Source organism: Schistocerca americana, chromosome 3 (assembly GCF_021461395.2).
Source record: "Schistocerca americana isolate TAMUIC-IGC-003095 chromosome 3, iqSchAmer2.1, whole genome shotgun sequence".
Classification (NCBI taxonomy): Eukaryota; Metazoa; Arthropoda; class Insecta; order Orthoptera; family Acrididae; genus Schistocerca; species Schistocerca americana.
Window position 1 is genome coordinate 471,726,205 of NC_060121.1, and position 24,334 is coordinate 471,750,538.

At 38.5% G+C, this 24,334-nt stretch overlaps 1 protein-coding gene across 2 annotated transcripts in view; it reads left to right on the forward strand.

Moving 5' to 3' along the window:
• LOC124605287 (glycerol-3-phosphate phosphatase-like) overlaps positions 1-21,872 on the forward strand; it is a 76,655-nt gene extending 54,783 nt beyond the window's left edge. For both annotated transcript variants that reach the window (XM_047136867.1, XM_047136866.1), the window contains exons 5-7: positions 2,885-3,095; positions 3,182-3,323; positions 19,981-21,872. In XM_047136867.1, the coding sequence (XP_046992823.1) occupies positions 2,885-3,095; positions 3,182-3,323; positions 19,981-20,134 (507 nt within the window). In that variant the 3' untranslated portion in view covers positions 20,135-21,872. The remainder of the gene's footprint in view (positions 1-2,884; positions 3,096-3,181; positions 3,324-19,980) is intronic.
• The last annotated feature ends 2,462 nt before the right edge of the window (positions 21,873-24,334 follow it).

The window sequence follows — 24,334 nt, forward strand, 5'->3', positions numbered from 1 at the left end:
TGTTAGCAACCATTTGCTGCATAAATGGCACGTACTGTACCACTATCATTAGTTCTCCCTCTTAACTAACCCATTAATGTTCTGGAGAAAAGCAACTGCCCACACACCTCTGTACTAAACGTAACTCTAATTTTCCCATTAAGACAATTCTGTGACATGTATGAGACTGGTGGTAATACATTTCTTGACTCCTACTGGAAAATTTTGCAACATATTTCACATGTACCAGTACCACTCGAGTTGTACTTCCTTGTGATAGTTCAACTCTGCTTATCACTTTTAATGACGATTCCTAATTGAGAACAAATTTTTTATGTTCTCACAGCTACTAAGTGTGTGCATTCACTGCTGAGTGGTCAGCATGACTGCTAAGTGGTCAGCATGTCTGACTTCCATGTGGAGACTCCATGTTTGATTCTCAATACTACTAGATATTATTCCTTAATAGGAAGTCTAGATCAGGATGCTTTCAACCATGTGGTAACAATTGAGGAGTTACTTGAATGAGAAACAGCAACTCCAGGATTCAGAAGGCCAACAATGGTTGGGACAGCGATGCACTGATCTCCTGACCCCTCCACACCACATCCAGCGATGCAGTTGGCAGAAGATGACATGATGTCCTATTGGCATTACATGGTCATCTGGGGTAGATAACTGCATTTACTCTAGTTTTAACCTGCTAGAAATTACTGATTCCTGTTACAGGCTTAGTCTGACTATTATGTATTTTTTCTATTAAATGCCAATGTAAAATTAGCAAAGCATCTACCAAATTGCTGCTGTGTATAATCATAACATACTATAACAGGCTGTGGCTAAGCCATGTCTCCGCTATATCCTTTCTTTCAGGAGTGCTAGTTCTGCAAGGTTCGCAGGAGAGCTTCTGTAAAGTTTGGAAGGTAGGAGACGAGATACTGGCAGAAGTAAAGCTGTGAGTACTGGTCGTGAGTGGTGTTTCAGTAGCTCAGATGGTAGAGCACTTGCCCGCGAAAGGCAAAGGTCCCGAGTTCGAGTCTCGGTCGGGCACACAGTTTTAATCGGCCAGGAAGTTTCAGTTTTGTATTTTATTCATCTCTGAGTATTATAATTTTTTAGCATTTTCATGAAATAATGCTTGTAAACTACTAGATTTATTAGATATTATTTATCGGATTTGCTACTTGATCATTTGTAGAATAATACTGGGAAATCAAGTTACATGACTACTTCAGAGTGATTACATTGTATTTGTAATTATTTACATTTTTCATAAGACACCTAAACACAAAGTGCACTAAAAATCCAGCTTGAACCTGTTTAAAGTGTACATTCATCACAGTACTTCATCTTATACTATATTTCTGACAAATAGCTACCTTACATCACAATATGCTGCTTTATTGCCATTGAGCAGCGTCAGAATTATGACTGAGCCCGCTAAAATTACAAGTCATCTGTCACAGACTCCTAAACTTCCTGTACTGTGGTATGATTCAATTTTTAGAAATTTTGCTAGGCTTGTATTGAATTTGTTTACAGGAAGTGAGAATGCACATTTAAATAAACAGTTGAAGTACAGAATACCAATATGAATCTTTGTCAGCTGTTTCCCAGTTACACAGATATACTGCTCTGGCAAACTTCAAAAACTGTTGGAAGTGCAGAAATTTCTGCTGCATAATCGAAGTAAAATCTAATAGTTTCGTGGCTAGTGTCATGTCTCATAACTGAGTAACCAATTGATTTTGAACTTTATAGCCTCTATCCTTATATCTGTCCTCCTTGTGGCTGCATGAAAACCATGGTGCCACATTCTTCCATGAAATAATTCAAAATTTCAACCTTCATTTGATTGTCTGCCACTTTGGTTCTTAAGGTTCAGTAATTGCCTGAACATATTATTTTAAGACATTAACTAATCCTACATGTGCTAAAATGTTCCTGGGACTTTTTGATGGATGTTATAAAAAAACAAAAATAGGTTTCAAGTTCACTGAATGCTTTGTTTACAGCTGTTTTTAAACTTAATGTTCTTTTTGTGAGTAAAGTCACCTATAACTGAGTCAGTGTAAGTTGATCCCCAGTAGTTGTAGTGGGCTGGGTGGAGCAGCTTCGCTGGCCTACCTCAACCAGTAATGTAATGTGATTTTGTAAATGTCTCTGTGGCAACACTTCATTGTCATAACAGCTCTGTCGATGGCTACTGATTTCACCTGTAGCCATTGATGCTTCATAGTTGAGAGCTGGGAACAGTGCTATGAGCTGTCAGGGATCATCTTGTGCGATCTCGACTATAGATAATTTAATACATTCTTTCAGTTACTGTCATCATTAGATATGCAATTAAGACTGAAGAAAAAAATGAGAAGCATTTATTATACATTATCAGGCTACAAAAGACAAGAAAAGTTAAAACATTAAAAATAATTTAAAAGATTCACTCATCAGAATTTAGAACTTGTAAAACAATGTAAAGTGTCAGTATCAATAAAACTGAGGTCTTAGTGAGGTATCAACCTTAAACCCAGCTTTAAAAATTTAGAAAGATACAAAGATGGAAAAGTGTAAGTTAATGCAGATGGGGTAGGAAGATCAAACCTATAATGCTCAGATACAGTATTATTAGTATCCTGCCTGACACAGTCAAGTCAATTAAATATCTGGGTGTAATGTTGCAAAGCAATATGAAGAAAGGACATTTATCTCAACTACTAGATAGTTATATCTGTGTCCTTCCATTGTTTGATTTTGAAATACATGGTTTTAAATTATAATTTTCATGTTCATTACTGCATACTAAAAAACCAATCACATTATTCTAAATTTTTCTAGAATTAAAAGTGTTACTAAATATTTTTGCTATGTGATTTTCACTTCAAAATAATTTTTAAATGTTATTCAGCCTGAACTTGCAGAGACTTCTTTGTCTGGATTCAAAAATCAAATCACATCCCTTGATTCATCATATGGTGCAGTTGTTGTTGACTATGATCCCAACATCAATTACTTAAAAATGATGAAAGCTGTTGTTCTGCTGAAAAAACCTGATTGTATATTTGTTGCTGGAGCAACGGATGAAACTGTAATGTTCCGTAGTGATCTAAAAATGATAGGTATGTACTAGACTGGTGCTATCATATTTGAATGTCACATTTCATGAAATTATTGATTGTGATAATAATATGTTACTCTCACACAGGCCCAGGGAGTTTCCTTTCAATTATGGAAACAGTTTCTGAAAAAAATGCTGTTATTCTTGGCAAACCAGGATTATTTATAAAAGATGTTGTATCAAGTAGACATTCTATTGTTCCTTCAAAGACCCTTATGATTGGAGACATGTAAGTGCTTTAAGTACTATTCTTTATCACAGTATGAGACAACTGTCAAGAGTCAGTCAATTAAGAATGAGCAAAAAGTTTTTTTTCTCTTATTTAGTAGTCTTAAAGTGGAACAATGTTTCACTATAAGCTATACAAAAATTAAATGTGCATGTGGCATATGAGACAGCAAACTTGATATGTAAAATGAAAGCTGGACACATTTTTACAGTTGCATCTTAAATTTTTAATGAACTAATCAAAAATTTCTTGAAAATGTTATGTACAGATGTTGTCCATAAATGTACAATCTAGCAACGGCCTGAAAATTTGCAATTGACTGACTGACCCTGTGGACTCAGCCATTCAGTTATTTATATCTTTTAACAATGGCAGTTCTCCCAAATATTGTTACATTTACAAATTTTAATGAAATATAAATTTTTACATGAAACTAATTGCTTTACTAATTTATGAATGACATAATCTGTACTGTACACATAGATTAACTAAACAGAATGCTTAAATCAAAAAAAAATTGTAGTTGCCACAATGGTTAAATGTTATTTCTAATTACAGATCCAATAACTGAATTATTAATTTTATTAACATTTGTATCACCTTATATCATTGTACAGTTGTGTTTAGTGTAAAAATTACTGCACCAATTACTTTTGAAGCAGAAAATACAAGTATATTTTCAGTTCATTCAACTTTAGTTCTTATGTTTTTGAAAAAATTTTCTACTTAGTAATAAGCTGCGATATCTTCACAAGCAAACAACGTAAGATTATTTAAATGAGCAAAAACATAGAATTTGTATTTTTCAGTAAAAAGAAATTTGAATCTATCAGATTCATACATAAGGTAGCAATCTCTTCATTTTGGCATGTCTGGGTATGTTACATTACAGGGCATATAGGATAGGAATGCATGAGGGAGAGGCAGCAGGTACAAGTGATAGAAATGTGACAATGTGGGCACCAGCACTGATAAGTTCGTCCAGGGTATGATTACATGGGGAAATGGACCATGAGGGGGAGACTGAGGGGAAGAGGATGTGAATAAAGTTAGGGTTCTGGGGCAGTGTGGAGGTGAGTGTGGGGCAAGGGTTAGTGGAGAACTGAGGCCAGAGGGTTATGGAAACAGAGGATGTGTTCCGAGGATAACAATCATTCATGTAGTGCAAAAAAGCTGTTGCTCTGGGGAAGGACCCAGGTGGAATGGGTTGAGAAGCAGCCATTGAAATCAAGTATGTTGTACTCAGCTTTGTGTTCTGCCACCAGGTGGTCAACTCTGCTCTTAGCCACAGTTTGGTGCTGGCTATTCATTTGAGTGGTCAGTCGGTAGGTGGTCATGCCTACATAAAATGCTATGCAGGAATTTGCAGCAGCTAGCAATGCTTACAGTCTTCCCCCCCCCCCCCTCTCTCTCTCTCTCTCTTTCTCTTTCTCTCTCTCTCCCGTCTTCCTCTTCATCTCCATCTTCCTCCCCTTTCCTTCCCCCCCCCCCCCCCCCCCATCCTTTCTCTGTTCCTTTCTCCGTCCTCATCTCCACCTTCCTCTCCTTTCCTCCCCCCCCCTCCCTCTTCATCTCCACCTTCCTCCCCTTTCCTCCCCCCCCCCCTCCTTTCTCTGTTCCTTTCTCCCTCCTCATCTCCACCTTCCTCTCCTTTCCTCCCCCCCCCTCTCCCTTTTTTCCTGTCTCCCTTCTCATCTCCACCTTTCTCTCCTTACCTCATCCCCACCTCTCTCTTTCTATTTCTTATATGATCTACCCTCCAAACTCCTTTCATCTTGTTGTGCTGCCACTGAGTCATCTGTTGAAAAACCTGCCACATACTATCCCACTACTCCCTCCTTGCCTCATGTTGCCTTCCCTATCCCGTCCCACCTCCATCTGCCCAGGCAACTGCTATCCATAATCAACAGTCAGTCTCACAGTGGCATAGACATGTGCATCTTTTGTATACATGTGTGTATGTGTGAGTGAATTTGTATACTTTACTACAGAAAGAGCAAGAGTTACTAGTATAAGTACTACATTATTTTCTGTTGTGTAGCTTTGCACCACTCATCAATCAGCTAGAGATGAATGGTTGGCTCTCCTTTACTTTAATTATTACTCGTAAATTATTTACTTTCTAACCTTTGGTTTATGTTCACACTATTGTACTGCACACCTTTATGTTGCCACATTGTCATTAATACTCGATCAACATAAATACTGAGTGTGTGTTGAGTCCTCCAAACAATACATGTACTGCACAAGAGTTCGAATCAGACAAGTTATTATTTCTCAGTGACCGCTCTAAAAAGGACAGAGGCAGTTCTGAAAGTGATGTTACAAGATTTCAAATTTATTTTCAGTATTGGCAAGCACACTTGTAGAAAGAACACAGAAAAAAAGGATGATATCAATTTTCATTTTTCCTGTGTTACCTATGGAGCGAAAAATTCATTATCACATTTTTAATGTTATATGTCCACAAGTCCCATTACACCAAACTAATTGTCTTTATCAACATGAAGTGTGGGTGGCTCTGAATAAATGTAATTATGCAAGAGGTTATAGCTGCCAGTATTTCAGTAAAACTACCAGATGACAGGGAATGCTGCGAAGGTACTCACAGTCTCTTCTTTCTTGAGATACAAACAGAAACATATGGCTTATGTACTTGATATATAAAAGATAAATGGAATCTCTTTGTAGATGTAATGGCTATCAAATGAAATATTAGGTACAACATGTAACAATGCATGGCATGAGTAAACAATATTAGTAGCATTCAAAGTACTACCTTCCAAGAAATTATAATAGAAACATATTGTGCGTTATTGGAAGTTTGTTAGTCGCCATAATAACCTTGAACTCCAAAGTTGATAAGTGAAAGCTATGAATTAAATTTTAACAGGCAAAGACTGCACAAACATGGTAGGCAACTTGAACATCTATTCGTGTGAAATAGCAGTATGAAACAGTTCAGGAAATACTTATACTTTCACATTGCTTTACAGGGAGCAACAGGAGAAAGAAAGAATGAAATGAGAGCAAAAAAAAAGCTGCATAGAAAAGGATAACACACACTCAGGCCCATGGGTCAAGAAGAAGAAATATAACTGTTCCTTTGTTTAAAAATAATGTTACATGTAATAGATATAAAAGGCAATTTTCAGTGATCAGATTTAAGTAGAAGCTTTGAAGCTTTATAGGGACAATCAACTTTTACTTTACTCAAGGAAAAACTAATTGTCTTTTTTTTCCTTTTTTTCCAAGGCTTGTCTTAAGCTTTCTCAGCCTTTTATTTATTTCTCTTATGTAATATTACTTTTCTCCGGTTTGGTTTGATTTCTCATTAATGGAAAATCATCAAATGTCATTCAAGATATTGTGACACTGGAAAATGTGAGACAGAACTCAACACTCCAATAAATTTCTGAACTGCTACACACAGGAAGACTTCTATCATCCACAAAATCAGGAAAAAACATCAAACCAATAAGAAAATGTAAATGATAAAAGGGAGATTGCAAACACATTACCAGAAGGTGATGTATATGCAGTTCCTGTTATGATGCGAGGCGGTAACCATTATGTTCAGAGGAGCCAAATGTTGTGTCTTTGCTGCTAATGATAAATGGGTGGAAGATGGCCAAAGGATCTGTTGCCATAGGAATCTGGATGGGCAAGTGAAATATTATTTGACACAAGTACACTTTAAATAAATATATTGTACTCAACTTGTGGGTGAATGACAACTTGTGACAGATGCAGCTATCTATAAGCAGAGGCCTGGCATGGGCATGCATCTGTGTATGCTGAATGTTTGCTGGTAGAAACAGCTATCAATAACTTGGTACATTTGACACTGACTAGCAGCATGGAAGTAACCTTGTGCCAGGTGCCTATCATTTATAACACCACCCTGGCTGTCTTCATTGGTCAGTGGTCTGGAGGTTCATTGGTGGCAATGTCCAGAGTGCTGCTCATGGTGCTCACAGGAATCTTCAACACTCTCGCTCCAGCAGTATGAATTAGCAATGATACCACACTCCACTCTGCCCCTATGGTGTTCCAGTAATCTTCAAGGCACCGGCTCCAGCAGTATCAATAAGCTACGATACCATACTCCTCCCTGCCCTCAAACCTCCTCATTGATTGCTGCAATCACTATGGGAGGGAGGCATGGAGAAAGGAAAGAAAGGAGCTGATGCTTTGCTTGTGCTGAGCTCCTTTCCACATCCCTGCATTCGCTTTGAGACTATCCCAGAATGTCAGCTGAGAAATGAGATGGAAGGCATGCTACTGTATTCAACGATGGTGCAAGGTCTTCAGGTGGTTAAACTGCAATTCTATCTTGAAGTGGTACAGTAGCCCCCAGGCTGGCCAGGGAGTGAAAGGGGCTGTGGACAGCTGCTGTCTGCCTGGTGGTGGAAAAGCTGTAGGATCAAGGAGCTAGCAACACAAGACCCCAGGTAGCCAGAGGGGATCCATGCTGCATCATCTATGAAGGCAGTGAATCTGTGGATGAAGAGTTAGCAGCAGGATTACGAAATTTACAGGTGCGAAGTTGAGTCAGGCGCCATTACTGCAATCTGCCTGGATCCTCTATCAAAAACATGAAACTGGCAAACAACTTTATGATGAATCTGCTTTCCTTGTGCTTCTGAGCTCTGTATGATCTGAAAAAAAGGGAGTCATTAATTTGATACATTGCCTGAGTGGGCAGAGTAGTTACTGGCCACTATGGTGGGAGCAGCAACTGCAGAAAAGTATGGTGACACTGTCCATGAAGCAACTCCACTAGCAATGGTTGTTGTGAGCCTGGGAGTGATTAGGATGACAAGGAGAGCAGCAAAGCTTGGTCCCGCATGTGGTGGGTGGATAGTTTATCCATCTGGCTGCTATAAAGTGCAAATGAAGTGTTCCGCTTTTCCATCGAATTGTGGATGAAAAGGCTTGATGGTGATGTGATGAATCCTGTTGGCTTTAAGAAATCCTCAAATTCTGCAGTTACAAATTGAGGTCTGTTTTCAGTCACAAGCAACTCTGGTAGACCTTCAAGCCAAAATATAGCTTGCAGAGCTTGAAGAGTGCACATGCTATCACAGAGTGCATGGTAAGCCACAAAAGGAAACTTACTATACGTGTCAATGACAATAAGCCAGTGAGTGTTCCAGTAGAGTCCAGCAATATTCAAATGCAATTCTGACAAGGCACTTCAGGCTTCAGCCAATCAAAGAACTGTTGGGGAGGGGCTGCCTGGTTTTCCCCACAATCATGGCACTGAGTCATCTTTTGCTCTATTTGTGAGTTCATGCCAAACTATGTGCAATGTTAGTGAGCTAATTGTTTGGCACGGACTACGCCCCAGTGAACCTGATGAAGCAAACTAAGAACAATTCACTGGAGAACCTTTGGAATCACTACACACAATTGTTCAGATTCAGTGCGTAGCAGCAGGGCACCTTGTATGACAGATAAACAAAGCGCAAATTATCAGTGAATCACCAGGCTAACAATTTGTTTCACAGTGCGAGGCCAGCTAATGTTGATGTAGCACAATGTAATATGCAAGTCTGGATCTGCTGCCATGGCCTAGGTGATCTTCCAGTTATCAAATGGGAACTGGTTCAGTGTGTCTGAGTCCTGTGCATCAATGTAGCAACAAGATGCTTCTGATACATCAAAGTCAGCATCCAGTCCCAAGGGAAGATATGAAAGTATGGATGCATTAGCTTGCTTGAATGTGGGTCTGTACATTATCTCATATTGGAAGTGGGATTAGATGAGAGTCCAGTGTTGCAATTTCTGTGCAGTATGATTCGGAATGGGCGTGGGCAGATTGAAAAGTGACTGCAAGATCTTATGGTCAGTAAGTAGAACTTTCTTCCATATGAATACTAATGAAATTTAGTCACTCCATAGATGATGGTAAGAGCCTCCATCTCTATTTGTGTATAATTGCTCTGAGCTATGTTAAGCTATTTGGAGGCAAAGGCTATTGGTCTGTTAGCAGAACCAATCCTGTGTGAGAGTACAGCACCAGTGCCACAAAAAGAGGCACCCACAGGCAAGACTACACGTTTGGAAGGATCAAAATGAACTAGGCAATGATCTCTGAGCAAATCATCTTTGAGCAGTTGAAAAGCAATGCCACATTCCTGGGACCACACCAAGGTGCATTTTTGAGGCAAATGTGGTGCAATGGTGCTGCAATCTGTACTGTATTCGGAATGAAGCAGATGTAATACGTTGCTTCTCTAGCACTGATTGCAATTCAGTAACATTCCTTGGATGTTTGGGGTCACGAATGGCCTGCAAGTACTACTGCATCAGATGAACATCCTGGTAATTAATTACATGTCCCGTGTACTCAATCTCAGTTTGAAAGAACACACACTTTTCTCTGTTTTGATTAAGGCCTGATTTGATCTTATAACACTTCAAACAGAGTGCGACCGATGACTTCGCTGTTTGGTCTCCTCCCGCAAACAACCCAAAACAGAGTGCACAAATTACTAAGCTGCTCATTTGCTGTGTGACCTGGTACCACTATATCATCTAAGTAATTTGTATACGAAGGAATGGATGCAGTTAATTGTTCCAAACAGCACTGGAAAATTGCTGGTGCAGCAAATAAAGAAATTTCAAGAATCCCCTGTGTTTATTAATGACAAGCACTTGTTGTAACTGTTCATCTGAAAGGATATGGAAGTAAGCAATGGAGGTAGACATCAGGTACAGCAATCTTAGAGAAGTAGTTACCAGCTCCCAAACATTCCATAAATTCATAAGGGAAAAGAAAGGAATCAATCACTGTTTGGGGGGGGAGGGGGGGGGGGGTTTCACAGTTGCCCTAAAGTCTGCTCAGATATGCATTTTGCCTGAAGGTTCTTGATGAATAGTAATGAAGATGCCCACTAACTGGCCATGATGGGTGCAATAATACCACTGTTATGCCAGTGTCAATGTTCGTGAGGAACTTGTTCAAGGACTGTGTGTGGTACAGTGCAAGCCCTTAAGAAACAAGGCTGTGCATTGTGTTTCATGGTTACATGTGCAACAAAATTAGAGACTTCAACTGCCTAAGCTGTCAGCAAACAATTCTTTGAATTCAATGCAAAACTGAGCAACACCATCCTTTGAAGCAAATGGAGCAAGTGACAACACACTGTCTACCATGTGCAACCCAAACAAATCAAATCCAGATATATTTGCACTGTTCCATGAATGAAAAACCTGAAATTTCACAGTCTTTTGGAAATTCTGGTATAAGGCAGGAAGGCTGCAAGAACCTAGCACTGGACTGTCTTGTTCATTATATGCTGTAAGTGTAGTGTGTGATTTCTGCAGCTTGGGCTGTCCAAGTGCAATTACGCAAAGAAACTGAGGCACCCACATCTAATTGCAGTTGAATAATTTGGCCAGCTATCACAAGGTCCACAAAGGGTTTGTCAGAGTGGCATTTCAGTAAAGAAGAGACTACTGATTTCTTGAATTGCAAACTGCCTCTCTTCTGTTCCACACTCGAAGCTCTGTTTGGTTCAGAATGCACAACATATACAACAAAGTTTGATTTCTGTGAGCATATATTAGGAGGGGGAGCCCTCTTTTCTCTGTAAGCATATTGCTTGAATATGCCCATTCTGGCCAACATAAAAAAAAACAAGTTGCATTTCATGATAAGCATAAGTGACACTTATGTGCGGAGAAGTAGTGCAGGCAAGACTTCACGACAGTACCTTGCTGCCGTGGCTGTTTATGTGGCTGGCTATGCTGATCCTGAGGAGGCTGCTGTGCACTCAACTTGGAAGTAGTTTGTTAATGTGGCCAGTAATGCTATTGCTAGGCACTACATCACAAATATTGACTGATTGAAAACTATCTAAGTCACTGTCGCAAGATGCTCGATAGTCAATAATGTGCGAAATCTGCTGCAAGAAAGGATTGGGATACTTCAAAATCTGTTCCCTTATTCTGTTATCAGCCACATTCTGAGTAATTATGTCACATATCTTGAGATCACTATAATATTTGCCACACTCATATTGAGACTGACACTGTCAAGTAAGCCCTTGTAAATCTGTCGCACACTGCCTATGAGTTTGATCTGACTGCTTCTTTAATCTGAAGCATTTAAACCTGGCAGCCATCACGTGGACTTTCCCATAATAGAATCTATTTGAAGCCTGGATTAATTCTTCATAGGTTGTAAGTTCTGGCAACAAAGTGCGGGAATAATTTGCATGTTTCATACACAGACTCACTGGCCACTGATAAGAAAAAAAAGTTGTTTAACAGTACCTGGTACTTAAGTGTGCAGATAGATGAGCTTCACATTGAGCCAAGTACTCAAAACAATCCATTTTGTCATTTTCAAAAGGGGGAAACACAGGCTCTAATGATGGCTGTGTAAGTTGTGGCACTGGCTTAGTTGGCGGCATCTGATTATAATTCTTGTTGGCTGCCATCTGCATTTAAATGAAGCCTCTCATCATTTTAGTGGCTGCGTTATTTGTTGCATCTGTAACTGAGGAAGGGGTCTTAGAGTAAGCATTGGTGCCAAAGGCACTTGCCATTGTGATACCGCTAAGTGCGAGGCAGGTAAGCATGGAGTGTTGGGTGATGGGGTAGGTGTGGCAAAGCAAAAAATGCTAAAGCTAAATCAGTAAGTGGCAGCACAAACAAGTAAATTGAACAAAAATAGCAAGCACAGATCTGAAACAGAAATATCCACCATCACAAATGGTAAAAGCGCAAATAAAGATATCCAGAAATCAATTAAAAAAAAGGTAACAAAGGGAATAAAATGATTTGGCATCATAAATTCGACAAGTTCATTGGCAAATAGTATGATGTGAGTTGGTAACTGTTATGTTCTGAAGAGCCAAATGTTATAGCCTCGCTGCTAACCCTTGAGTGGGCGCACCTATATATAAAATGCACCAACAACAAATAACATTGTCTTGTGCCATTCCATTGTTGTTTTACGATTGTGAGTCCATACCTATTCCTTCCTTATTGCACCATCTGATACGTTGCATTGTCATACATCTAAGTAATAAGCAAGAACATAAAATAAACAGCGAGCTACACAAGAAAAGATTTACGATCTATACTAGAAAATTACACAGATTATGTACTAGCAGTACAGTTCCATAATGTGACAGTTGTCCATAAGATTAGTTAAAGAAGAAGCAGTTGGCTGACATCTGAAGCAGCTGTTGATGATGACAATGATGACATTTTGTTTGTGAGGTGTTCAATGATGTGGTTATCAGTGCCTGTATAAATTCCCAATCTTTTCATTGTCCCGTCTCACCATTTTCCTGAACGATGAAGAAACGATAAGGACAACATAAACACTGAGTTCCCAGGTGGGGAAAATCCCTGACTTGGCTGAGAATCGAACTCAGGTCCCTGTGAGCCAGAGGCAGCATCACTAACCATTATACCACAAGCCATGGACTGAAGTAGCTGTACTGTTTAATGCTTCAAGTGGGTCATTATTGTGGTGTTACACTAGCACCCGGTAAACGACTGATATAACAAAAGCAATAAAAAAAAAGGGTGGCAAAGGAAGTAAAATAATGTGGCATAATAGATTCGACAAGGTTCATTGGTAGTTGGTATGATGTGAGTTGGTAACTATTACGTTCTGAGAAGCCATATGTTACATCCTCGCTGCTAACCCTTGAGAGGTTGAACTTATACATAAAGTGTACCAACCCCAAATAACATTGTCTTGTACCATTGTTGTTTTATGACTGTGATTCCATATCTATTCGTTCATTATTGCACCTGCTAACACAGTGGTAAGTTGTGTTGTCATACGTCATAAGTGAGCAGCAATAACATAAAATAAACAGCAAGTTACACAAGAAAAGATTTACTATCCATACAAGAAAATGACCCAGATTATGAGCTAGCAGCACACTCCCATAATGTGACAGTTGTCCGCAAGATAATTAGTAATAGAATAAGCATTTGGCTGCCATCTGATGCAGCTTTTGATGATGATGATGATGATGATATTTGGTTTGTGGGGCACTCAACAGCATCGTTATCAGTGCCTGTACAAATTCCCAATCTTTACACTGTCCAGTCTCACCATTTTCCTGAATAATGAGGAAATGATGAGTACAACACTAACACTGAGTCCCCAGGCGGAAATAATCTGTGACCTAGCTGGGAACCAAACCTGGGACCCCGGGACCCAGAGGCAACAACACTAACCTTTAGATCATGAGCTGCATACTGAAGCAGCTGTGCTGTTTAATACTTCAAGTTGGTCATTACTGTCATATTAGACTAGCACACAGCAAAAGACTGATATAAGGAAAGCTTATTTTACAATATTATGAAAAGGATAGTTGCTTTTGTGTGTGTGTGTGGGGGGGGGGGGGGGGGGGGTTTCTATTTCCAACGAAGGCATCTATATCTGACAAAGGCCTCTTTCGCCGAAAACTCACTTTCTGACAGTCCTTTTGTTGGGCCTAACTGTGACTCAGCATTTGTGCTATATTGTGAGTAGCAACTATCTTTTTCGTAATATTGTTACATTTGACCCTGGATTTTCCATTGTTTGAAAGTTTATTTTATTATTGTTTAATTAAACTGTGATTTAGCTCATATAATGTAAGTTTATTTATTATTGTTGAATTAAACCATGCTCATACATGTTTACTTGGTAACATAAAGACACCGACTCTTCACATGCATACAAAGTGTGCCGTGCACCTGCTTGTGTTATAAAAAACAGCTCTCCCACTTGAGGGCTAGTGATAAATGGGTAGAAGATGGCCAGAGGATCTGTCGCCATAGGAATCTGGACAGGAAAGCAAAAGATTAGTTGACACAAATGCACTTTAAATAAATATGTTGTACTCAACTTGTGGATGAAGAAATGTTACACCATTGGCGACTTGTGGCAGACACAGCTAGCTTTAACCAGAGGCCCAACACAGGCATTTGTCTGTGTGTACTGAATGTTTGCTACCCATCAACAACTTTGTATAAGTATAGCACCAATTAACACATGGGAGTAATCTTGTACTAGAAAACTAGTGCCCAGGTCCTTTCACTTATAACACTGCCCTAGTGGTCTTCAGTGGTCAGGGGCCTGGAGGTCCTTCATTGTTGGTGATGTTCAAAGCACCGCTCATGGTGCCTACAGGAATCTTCAAGGCTATGATGCTACAGTTCCAAAGACATAAACTGTGGAATGGATTACGTTCCCTTCACTACCATTGTGGTATTTAATCTGCAGGGAATAATTACTGTGAGGTTCTGATAAAATGAATGCACAGTTTAGTTTCATTCATCCTCAAGCGGGATGATTGTCTGTTATTAGGTTTTTGGATGAACTGATTAAGCATGCAAACAACACTTAGTCCATTCCAAAGACAATAAATGTGGTTCAGATAAAGGGTTTGAGCAGGCCAGCCCAGAAAATCGCTTGATTTTCTTGAAATCACATTGTAATTGATCTTGCTTTGTAGACAGGATCACTATCATTCTGATTCTGAACAATATACTTCTTGACTGTTATCAAGTTTGGAAAATAAGCTGCTATGTAAAGTTTACTTATCAACATCCCTTTTTTAATTGATCAAAACCAATTATCTGGGCCCAGTCCACAGTAAAACTGTCCCAGATAATCACATCACTTATACTAAAATTCACTATCCACACAACACAGTCACGTAAATAAGACTCACCACACTGAAGCAAGTCCAGTTAAGTTATATAGCATGTGCTGTGACTTATCACTTCTTGAAACCTTCCTCTGCTGCTGTGCAGATCAATGAAAGCATTGTTTGCACTACTCTAAGATAAGTTGTGTGTTCATTCTTGTGATCACAGCCTTCTGGGCATAACACGATAATGAAAACTTTATTAGTCTGCCTCTTTATGTATTATTCTGTCAGAAATCTTCTTTCCTGAGCAGCTGTGGAAGTCCACCACAATAAGTGACAAAAAGTCTGACAATTTTTGCTTGTCTGCAGTGTTTTATAGCTCAGTAGTTTAGGTCATTTACTTTTTAAGTATTTTGTATTTCTCTGTTGTTTTCAATTCATGGTAATATTACTAACAGTAATCCCAGGCATGTGTATTATCTGTATCTAAAACTGATTGAACTGCCAAATATATGGACCGCTACAATCATGCCTTTCTCAAAATAACTCTTTCTCTCCATTGAGTCCCACATCCTCCTTCACAGGTCTCCATGATTATGCTATTTTTTACGGAGGTACCACCTGACAACAGCTGGTGTGTACCCGGCTGAAAGACCATGCAGTTGCAGTCATCTATAATGCTTAAAGACCAAATATACATTATATTAGCAAATGCAGCAAAGCTTCACAATAGCTAAATATGTATGGAACTGACCTTTTATCCCCTCTCTCTGTCCATCTCCTCCTCCTCTCCCATTCTCTGTTCTCTGTTCACCACCTACTCCCCTACCTATCTCTGTTCATCTCCTCCTTTCCCCTCTCTATGTCCATTCCCCACAGACCTTCCTTTCTGTTGCTCTCTGTCCATTTCGTGTCCCCCCCCCCCCTCCCCCTGTAGTGCTGCTGGATCTTCATGGGTAGTAGCTTCAGTGATAATATTTCTCGTAGTTTTAATCAGCAAATGCATAGGATTACAAAGTTTCAGGCTATATAGATTCTGTAGTAGTATTGTAATCACAAGCCCATAAACTATAAATACAACTTCTCTGTCTTCTATTAAAATCAACTGTGAAGAAGAAAACAAAATTTTCATAGTTGTGTATACAATTTTTGTTTAAATTTATATTTGAAGAGAAAGAATATACATGGGAAAAATAATTTTTCTAATGTTTAAACATTTTCTTTCTCTCAGTGTAATTTAACAGAAAACTAGCGTATTGTTGTTCAAAAGAATGTTCTGCCCATGTCTGCTGCAATGTTAATATAGTTGTTGTTGTTGTTGTTGTTGTTGTGGTCGTGGTCTTCAGTCCTGAGACTGGTTTGATGCAGCTCTCCATGCTACTCTATCCTGTGCAAGTCTCTTCATCTCCCAGTACCTACTGCAGCCTACATCCTTCTGAATCTGCTTAGTGTATTCATCTCTTGGTCTCCCTCTACGATTTTTACCCTCCACGCTGCCCTCCAATACTAAATTGGTGATCCCTCGATGTCTCAGAACATGTCCTACCAACCGATCCCTTCTTCTAGTCAAGTTGTGCCACAAGCTCCTCTTCTCCCCAATTCTATTCAATACCTCCTCATTAGTTATGTGATCTACCCATCTAATCTTCAGCGTCCTTCTGTAGCACCACATTTCGAAAGCTTCTATTCTCTTCTTGTCTAAACTATTTATTGTCCATGTTTCACTTCCATATATGGCTACACTCCACACAAATACTTTCAGAAACGACTTCCTGACATTTAAATCTATACTCGATGTTAACAAATTTTTCTTCTTCAAAAACTCTTTCCTTGCCATTGCCAGTCTACTTTTTATATCCTCTCTACTTCGACCATCATCAGTTATTTTGCTCCCCAAATAGCAAAACTCCTTTACTACTTTAAGTATCTAATTCCCTCACCATCACCCGACTTACTTCGACTACATTCCATTACCCTCGTTTTGCTTTAGTTGATGTTCATCTTATATCCTCCTTTCAAGACACTGTCCATTCCGTTCAACTGCTCTTCCAAGTCCTTTGCTGTCTCTGACAGAATTACAATGTCATCAGCGAACCTCAAAGTTTTTATTTCTTCTCCATGGATTTTAATACCTACTCCAAACTTTTCTTTTGTTTCCTTTATTGCTTGCTCAATATACAGATTGAATAACATCAGGGATGGGCTACAACCCTGTCTCACTCCCTTCCCAACCTCTGCTTCCCTTTCATACCCCTCGACTCGTATGACTGCCATCTGCTTTCTGTACAAATTGTAAATAGCCTTTCGCTCCCTGTATTTTACCCCTGCAACCTTCAGAATTTGAAAGAGAGTACTCCAATCAACATTGTCAAAAGATTTCTCTAAGTCTACAAATGGTAGAAACGTAGGTTTGCCTTTCCTTAATCTTTCTTCTAAGATAAGTCGTAGGGTCAGTATTGCCTCATGTGTTCCAACATTTCTACGGAATCCAAACTGATCTTCCCTGAGGTTGGCTTCTATCAGTTTTTCTATTTGTCTGTAAAGAATTCGCGTTAGTATTTTGCAGCTGTGACTGTTTAAACTGATAGTTTGGTAATTTTCACATCTGTCAACACCTGATTTTTTTGGGATTGGAATTATTATATTCTTCTTGAAGTCTGAGGGTATTTTGCCTGTCTCATACATCTTGCTCACCAGATGGTAGAGTTTTGTCAGGACTGGCTCTCCCAAGGCTGTCAGTAGTTCTAATTGAATGTTGTCTACTCCGGGGGCCTTCTTTCGACTCAGGTCTTTCAGTGCTCTGTCAAACTCTTCACGCAGTATCATATCTCCCATTTCATCTTCATCTACATCCTCTTCCATTTCCATAATATTGTCCTCAAGTACATCACCCTTGTATAGACCCTCTATATTCTCCTTTCACTTTTCTGCTTTCCCTTCTTTGCTTAGAACTGGGTTTCCATCAAAGCTCTTGATATTCATACACATGGTTCTCCTTTCTCCAAAGGTCTCTCTAATTTTCTAGCCATTTTGCACTTCCTGTCGATATCATTTTTGAGATGTTTGTATTCCTTTTTGCCTGCTTCATTTACTGCATTTTTATATCTTCTCCTTTCATCAATTAAATTCAGTATTTCTTCTGTTACCCAAGGATTTCTACTAGCCCTCGTCTTTTTACCTATTTGATCCTCTGCTGCCTTCACTATTTCATCCCTCAAAGCTACCCATTCTTCTTCTACTGTATTTCTTTCCCCCATTCCTGTCAATTGTTCGCTTATGCTCTCCCTGAAACTCTGTTCAACCTCTGGTTTAGTCAGTTTATCCAGGTCCCACCTCCTTAAATTCCTACCTTTTTGCAGTTTCTTCAGTTTTAATCTACAGTTCATAACCAATAGATTGTGGTCAGGGTCCACATCTGCCCCTGGAAATGTCTTACAATTTAAAACCTGGTTCCTAAATCTCTGTCTTACCATTATATAATCTATCTGATACCTTTTAGTATCTCCAGGGCTCTTCCATGTATACAACCTTCTTTCATGATTCTTGAACCAAGTGTAGCTATGATTAAGTTATGCTCTGTGCAAAATTCTACCAGGCGGCTTCCTCTTTCATTTCTTAGCCCCAATCCATATTCACCTGCTATGTTTCCTTCTCTCCCTTTTCCTACTTTCAAATTCCAGTCACCCATGACTATTAAATTTTCTTCTCCCTTCACTACCTGAATAATTTCTTTTATCTCATCATACATTTCATCAATTTCTTCGTCATCTGCAGAGCTAGTTGGCATATAAACTTGTACTACTGTAGTAGGTGTGGGCTTTGTGTCTATCTTGGCCACAATAATGCATTCACTATGCTGTTTGTAGTAGCTTACCCGTACTCATATTTTTTTATTCATTATTAAACCTACTCCTGCATTACCCCTATTTGATTTTGTATTTATAACCCTGTATTCACCTGACCAAAAGTCTTGTTCCTCCTGCCACCAAACTTCACTAATTCCCACTATATCTAACTGTAACCTATCCATTTCCCTTTTTAAATTTTCTAACCTACCTGCCCGATTGAGGGATCTGAAATTCCACGCTCCGATCCGTAGAACACCAGTTTTCTACCGAGCGAGGTGGCGCAGTGGTTTCACACTGGACTCGCATTCGGAAGGACGACGGTTCAATCCCGCGTCCGGCCATCCTGATTTAGGTTTTCCGTGATTTCCCTAAAATCACTCCAGGCAAATGCCGGGATGGTTCCTCTGAAAGGGCACGGCCGACTTCCTTCCCCATCCTTCCCTAATCCGATGAGACTGATGACCACGCTGTCTGGTCTCCTTCTCCAAACCAACCAACCAACCAACCAGTTTTCTTTCTCCTGATAATGACATCCTCTTGAGTAGTCCCTGCCCAGAGGTCCAAATGGGGGACTATTTTACCTCTGGAATATTTTACCCAAGAGGATGCCATCATCATTTAATCATACAGTAAAGCTGCATGCCCTCGGGAAAAATTACGGCTGTAGTTTCCTCTTGCTTTCAGCCGTTCGCAGTTAATATAGTATGTAAAAATTTGAAGTAAGTTTGTCAAGAAATTTTTGCTAACTTTGTTCCCCCACTTTGACAGCATAAATGTCGAAAAGTCTTACACGATACTCTAGTAATACAAGCATCCTGTAAGAATCTGAGATTGGTTAATTGGTCAAGAACTTTTTGAGAGTTTGCCTGTTATATGTATTTATAGATTACTTGGTGAGATAGAGAGAGAGATAAATTGGTCAAGTACTTTTTAATATTTTTAGTAATGATGTTAAACAATGACTTGCCCTTTTAAAGTATAAATATGTCAAACGTACTGCCCGGATTCTGGGATTTATAGAAACATGAATGGAGGACTAAAAACTCTGGTGTTTCTAAATTCCTTTCTATTGTAATGAAAAGTTTCACCATGTGAATATACCACAACAATTTTATGTGTACTTTTTGTTTTGTACTAGCTTTGGGGGAAATTTATCACATATTATATTGCTGAATATCTTCCATACAGGGTGAAGCAGGATATACTCTTTGGCAACAGATGTGGCTTTCAGACAATTCTTGTATTGTCTGGGGTTTGTACCCTGGATGATGCTTCAGATGATCCAGAATATAAACCAAGATATTATATTCAGAAACTTGGAGATCTCTTGTCGAAATTGTAGACCTTGAACTGAAAAGTTTCTTCTCCAAAGAAGAAAAAGAGAGAAGGGAACTAGCAGTTGCAGTGCAAACCAACAATAGTGCACAGTGGTTGCTTCCTAGTCCTAACAATGCTTTTATGTAGATGCTATTTTTATATGTGAAGTAATTTACTTGAAATGATGAACAACCTGCAGTATTAATGCTTTTACTTTATTTTAGTTCCCCCATTTTGAGTGGGTTACAGCTTTAAACCATGCTTCTGGCTTAAATTTGAATTATACATTAATGCTCTGATTCTCCAGCTCTAGGTAGAAAACATAATTTCTTAAAAACCTACTTTTGTGGCACTTGGGTTCTTAATTAGATACCTTGTTCCTCTTCCTCTGTCTTCTTCTATTGTTCCTAGTTCCACAGCTCCACAAAAAGGAATCATTAATACCAAAAGATTGTTGTCGCCTTCTTCTTGCAGATGTTGGGTTTGGCATACTTGGTTTTTGCAGGCAGCCTATTTCAGTTTCTTCTGTTTATTTCTTTTGTATTTTTTTTATATACTGTAAAGGAGTACTTTGCATCATAGTGGTATAACACATAATCAGAGACTAACTTGTTTTTCGTATTTTTTTTTTTTTTTAGTACTTCTTCTACTTTGAATATAGATGACGCACTGAATTGCATATAAGAATATTATCAAGAAAATATTATTTGATATCTAGTACTGCAAAGTGCATTGTATGATTTACCTGTGATAATTCAGAAATGGCACTCCTTGTTTTAAATATGTACTGCTCTCAGTAAAATTTCACACAGTTCCTAAGTTTTGTACTTTTATAGTTGAATTTGTGATGTATTACTCTCTCTATATTTCTAGATGTTAATATTTTTAGTCATATGAATACAAAAAAATGACAAAAATACAGTGATCATTGTGTGTACTTGTTGAATCATTATTTCCTTTATTTAGATCATAATTTTACACTCTAGTAAGTTCTGGAAAGGTTAAAAACAGTTGAGATGCTGGAAGTAGCATGCTGATAAATGACCACCTACTGTAACACATATTGCTTTATTATGTGTGTATTGCTGAAATTTATCATGATATAACAATTTTCACCAGCTAAGCTGAAAAATGTGGTTTTACAGACAAACAAATTACTATGTGATAAATCAATAAGTACCATTAATTTATGTGTTCCTTTAAATATGCATCATTCTCCTATTTAAAGGCATCAAAATTTTTCATGCAAAATATCATAAAATTTTGAAACAGTGAGCAAGATTATTCATATAACCTATAATAAGTGAACTACTGATGGAAAGAATTGTTGTATAGCTTCTATAGTGCCTAAGATTAACAACAATTGAAGTGCAGCATTTATATGTATCAAATAAGATTACCTCTCATTCATGCAACAGACTTTGGTATTTAAAGACAATGAAGCAATGGAATGTTTCAATTAAATAGACATGGTAACAAATAATAGTGTGAACTTTGACATTAGTGAGATAAGTTACATTTGCTGCTGGTGAGAATTTGAACACTGTATTTTCAGATCATTAATACTGCAAGTAAAATGATATGATATATTTAAAACATTCAGTTACCAGAAAGCTTTGAAATATTTATTCTGTGCTTAACCACCGCTTGATCTAGTTGCAGATCTTATTTATAGTATATGCGATTGTAAAATCATTTAAGGACCTTATGCAATGTTTATATACATACTTAAAAAGAGTTAGAAATAAAATATTTTCAAATTCCATGTTGTTTAAAAATTATACATTCTTCAGATCTTTACTATGTGACTAGTAACAGCATACATGTGACGTGGCCAAATCAGTTTGATCTTCTGGAAAGACACCATAAACAACCTCTTTCACATTCACAGTAACACATACTGAAGAATCTAAACAACAAATGCTTGAAAATAAGTAAATTACTGGATGTAGAGTATCACGAGGTTTACATGATGCCTTTCACAAAAAAAAATACTGGTAAACTAAAAAATGTATTTATGAAATTAATATTCAGCCCAAGGAAACATGTAACCATCTATACAACATGCTGCACTTTAGATATTCACTTGGCTCCAACTTTTCACCATGATCTCCTCCTTTGTTTTCTAGGGTTGCTTACTTCAGTCAGTGAAAATGGAACCCTTATAGCTCAGCTATCCACCTGTCTGTCTGTCCATCTGTTAAGGCTCCCCCACCCTTTTTGTGGGAATGGGTTCAGGTATCAAGTTGAAAGTTATGTCAAATAGGAAAATCTGTGGTCCGCAGGCACTGTAAAAAAATTTAAGATTTTAAGTCAATGCAATCCAAAGATATGGCTTTTTATGTAAAATATTTTGATACAAATTCATTCATCAAAATCCATAGGGTACTTCCCACTGACCTGGAATCATGAAATTTGGTGAGAAATAAGATTTCACAGTACAAATAAAGGAAAAAAATCAAGAAATTGTTAATTTATAATTGTATCACATAAAAAATATTGTTTTGCCATTTGCTGCCTGTCTGTTAAGACCCATTTTTCTCAGGAATGGGTAGAGGTCTTACTTTGAAATTTATGTCAAATACTTATTAATATGATGCACAATGGTGTTTCATTTTCTAATTCCAACTCTTCCTACCCTAGAGGCTCCCTTGGTTGGTGTTTCTGGATTAATTTTACTTCAACTGATTTGTTACAACCAGAATGTGGTTTTTGCAGCAATGCATTTACAGAAGTTGTATCATCCAGACACTTTGAATATGATTTGTATTCATTTAAAAATACCATCTGTTTATGTTAATTTTAGATCTTTCAGCGGGTGGTGATGAAAGCAAGGAGAATTTACTCTGTCATGAGGAAAGACAGATACGAGGAGCAGAGGGTAAGTTGCTCTTATGCAATGCTGACAACCTACGAAATCACAATTCTTTTGTTTATCATTTGGAGCAACTATCAATTTAATTTGAGCTGCAGATGTATATTCCATTTGAATTTAAGTTGCTTTTCTGTCAAAATAGTCAGACACATAAAAAATGACTTACAACTTTCTTCAATAAAAGCACTAAGGCTGTTACTGCAATAAAAACATTTTTCACAAAGTTTGTCAAAAAGTGAAGAATCTACTTTGTATCCGACGTTGGCCTTCGTAGCATGACTGGCACATATAATGTGACAGTCACTCCTTGTCCACAGTTGCGAAATGTGGTCACCAGTGAAGACGCCACTGCCGAGAGACTGCACATGATGGCAGCGCAGGTGCCTCACACAGCTGCCTGTGAGACACCATCTACACATTCATCAAGCTATTTAGTATGCTAGTTAGAACTGTACTGTACCTGTCTTGCCATGTGGCTATGCCATACATTGTATATTTTGTGAACTGTTGTCCTGTGAGATCAATAAATATACTTGCTCTGGAGGGGTCATCTTGTGTTTTTCCATGTTTTCATTTGCAACTTTGTTGGAAATGATCATAAGCATTTTTCATGTTCATTACATAACCATGCACCCTACTCAATAGGCTATCATGAAGGTATGTCGCTGGAAGTCATGCTATAACAATTTCTGCAAAATGTCAGGAGACCTTGTTTTCCATGTTGCTCTCCCAACAATCAGCTACAAGTCCGTCGTCATTCCCACCTTAGGATAAGATTGTGGAAGAGTGAGAAGCATATGAGAAGTACATCTGGCAGCACTTTTTCCAGTAATGGATCCAACCATTTTAAAATCACTTTTCCTGTCATGGATCCCACCCAGTACAAACCAGCTTTTGCACAAACTGGCCTCTGTTGTGGAACCAGTACACCAGGACTTTGATTAAATGTGTGCTCTCTACTTTCACCAATGGTGCCATGTCATTGCATCCTGTGTGGAGTTTTATCAGTGTCATAAACAGCCTAATCCGTCATACTGTACATGGACAGGCGAACAGCAGGGACTGAATAGGAAATGCCATTTTATTACTCCAGCAAAAATAAGGAATCATAAGCAGAGGAGACGATTATGGACATGATAATGCAGGTGGCTCTGGATAAGGAGAGGCACCCGAAAGCTCTAGAACTTGATGGTCCTACTTTGGAGGACATTTCAAAATGAGCCCAATCCCTCACAGTTCCCCAGGCCGTGGGCTGTCAATTAGAATTCTGGGGCGATGTTGTGGCCGTTGTGTCAGATACAGGAGAGGGATCGAACTTAACTGATAAGGCAAATGTGGCAACAGTAAAGT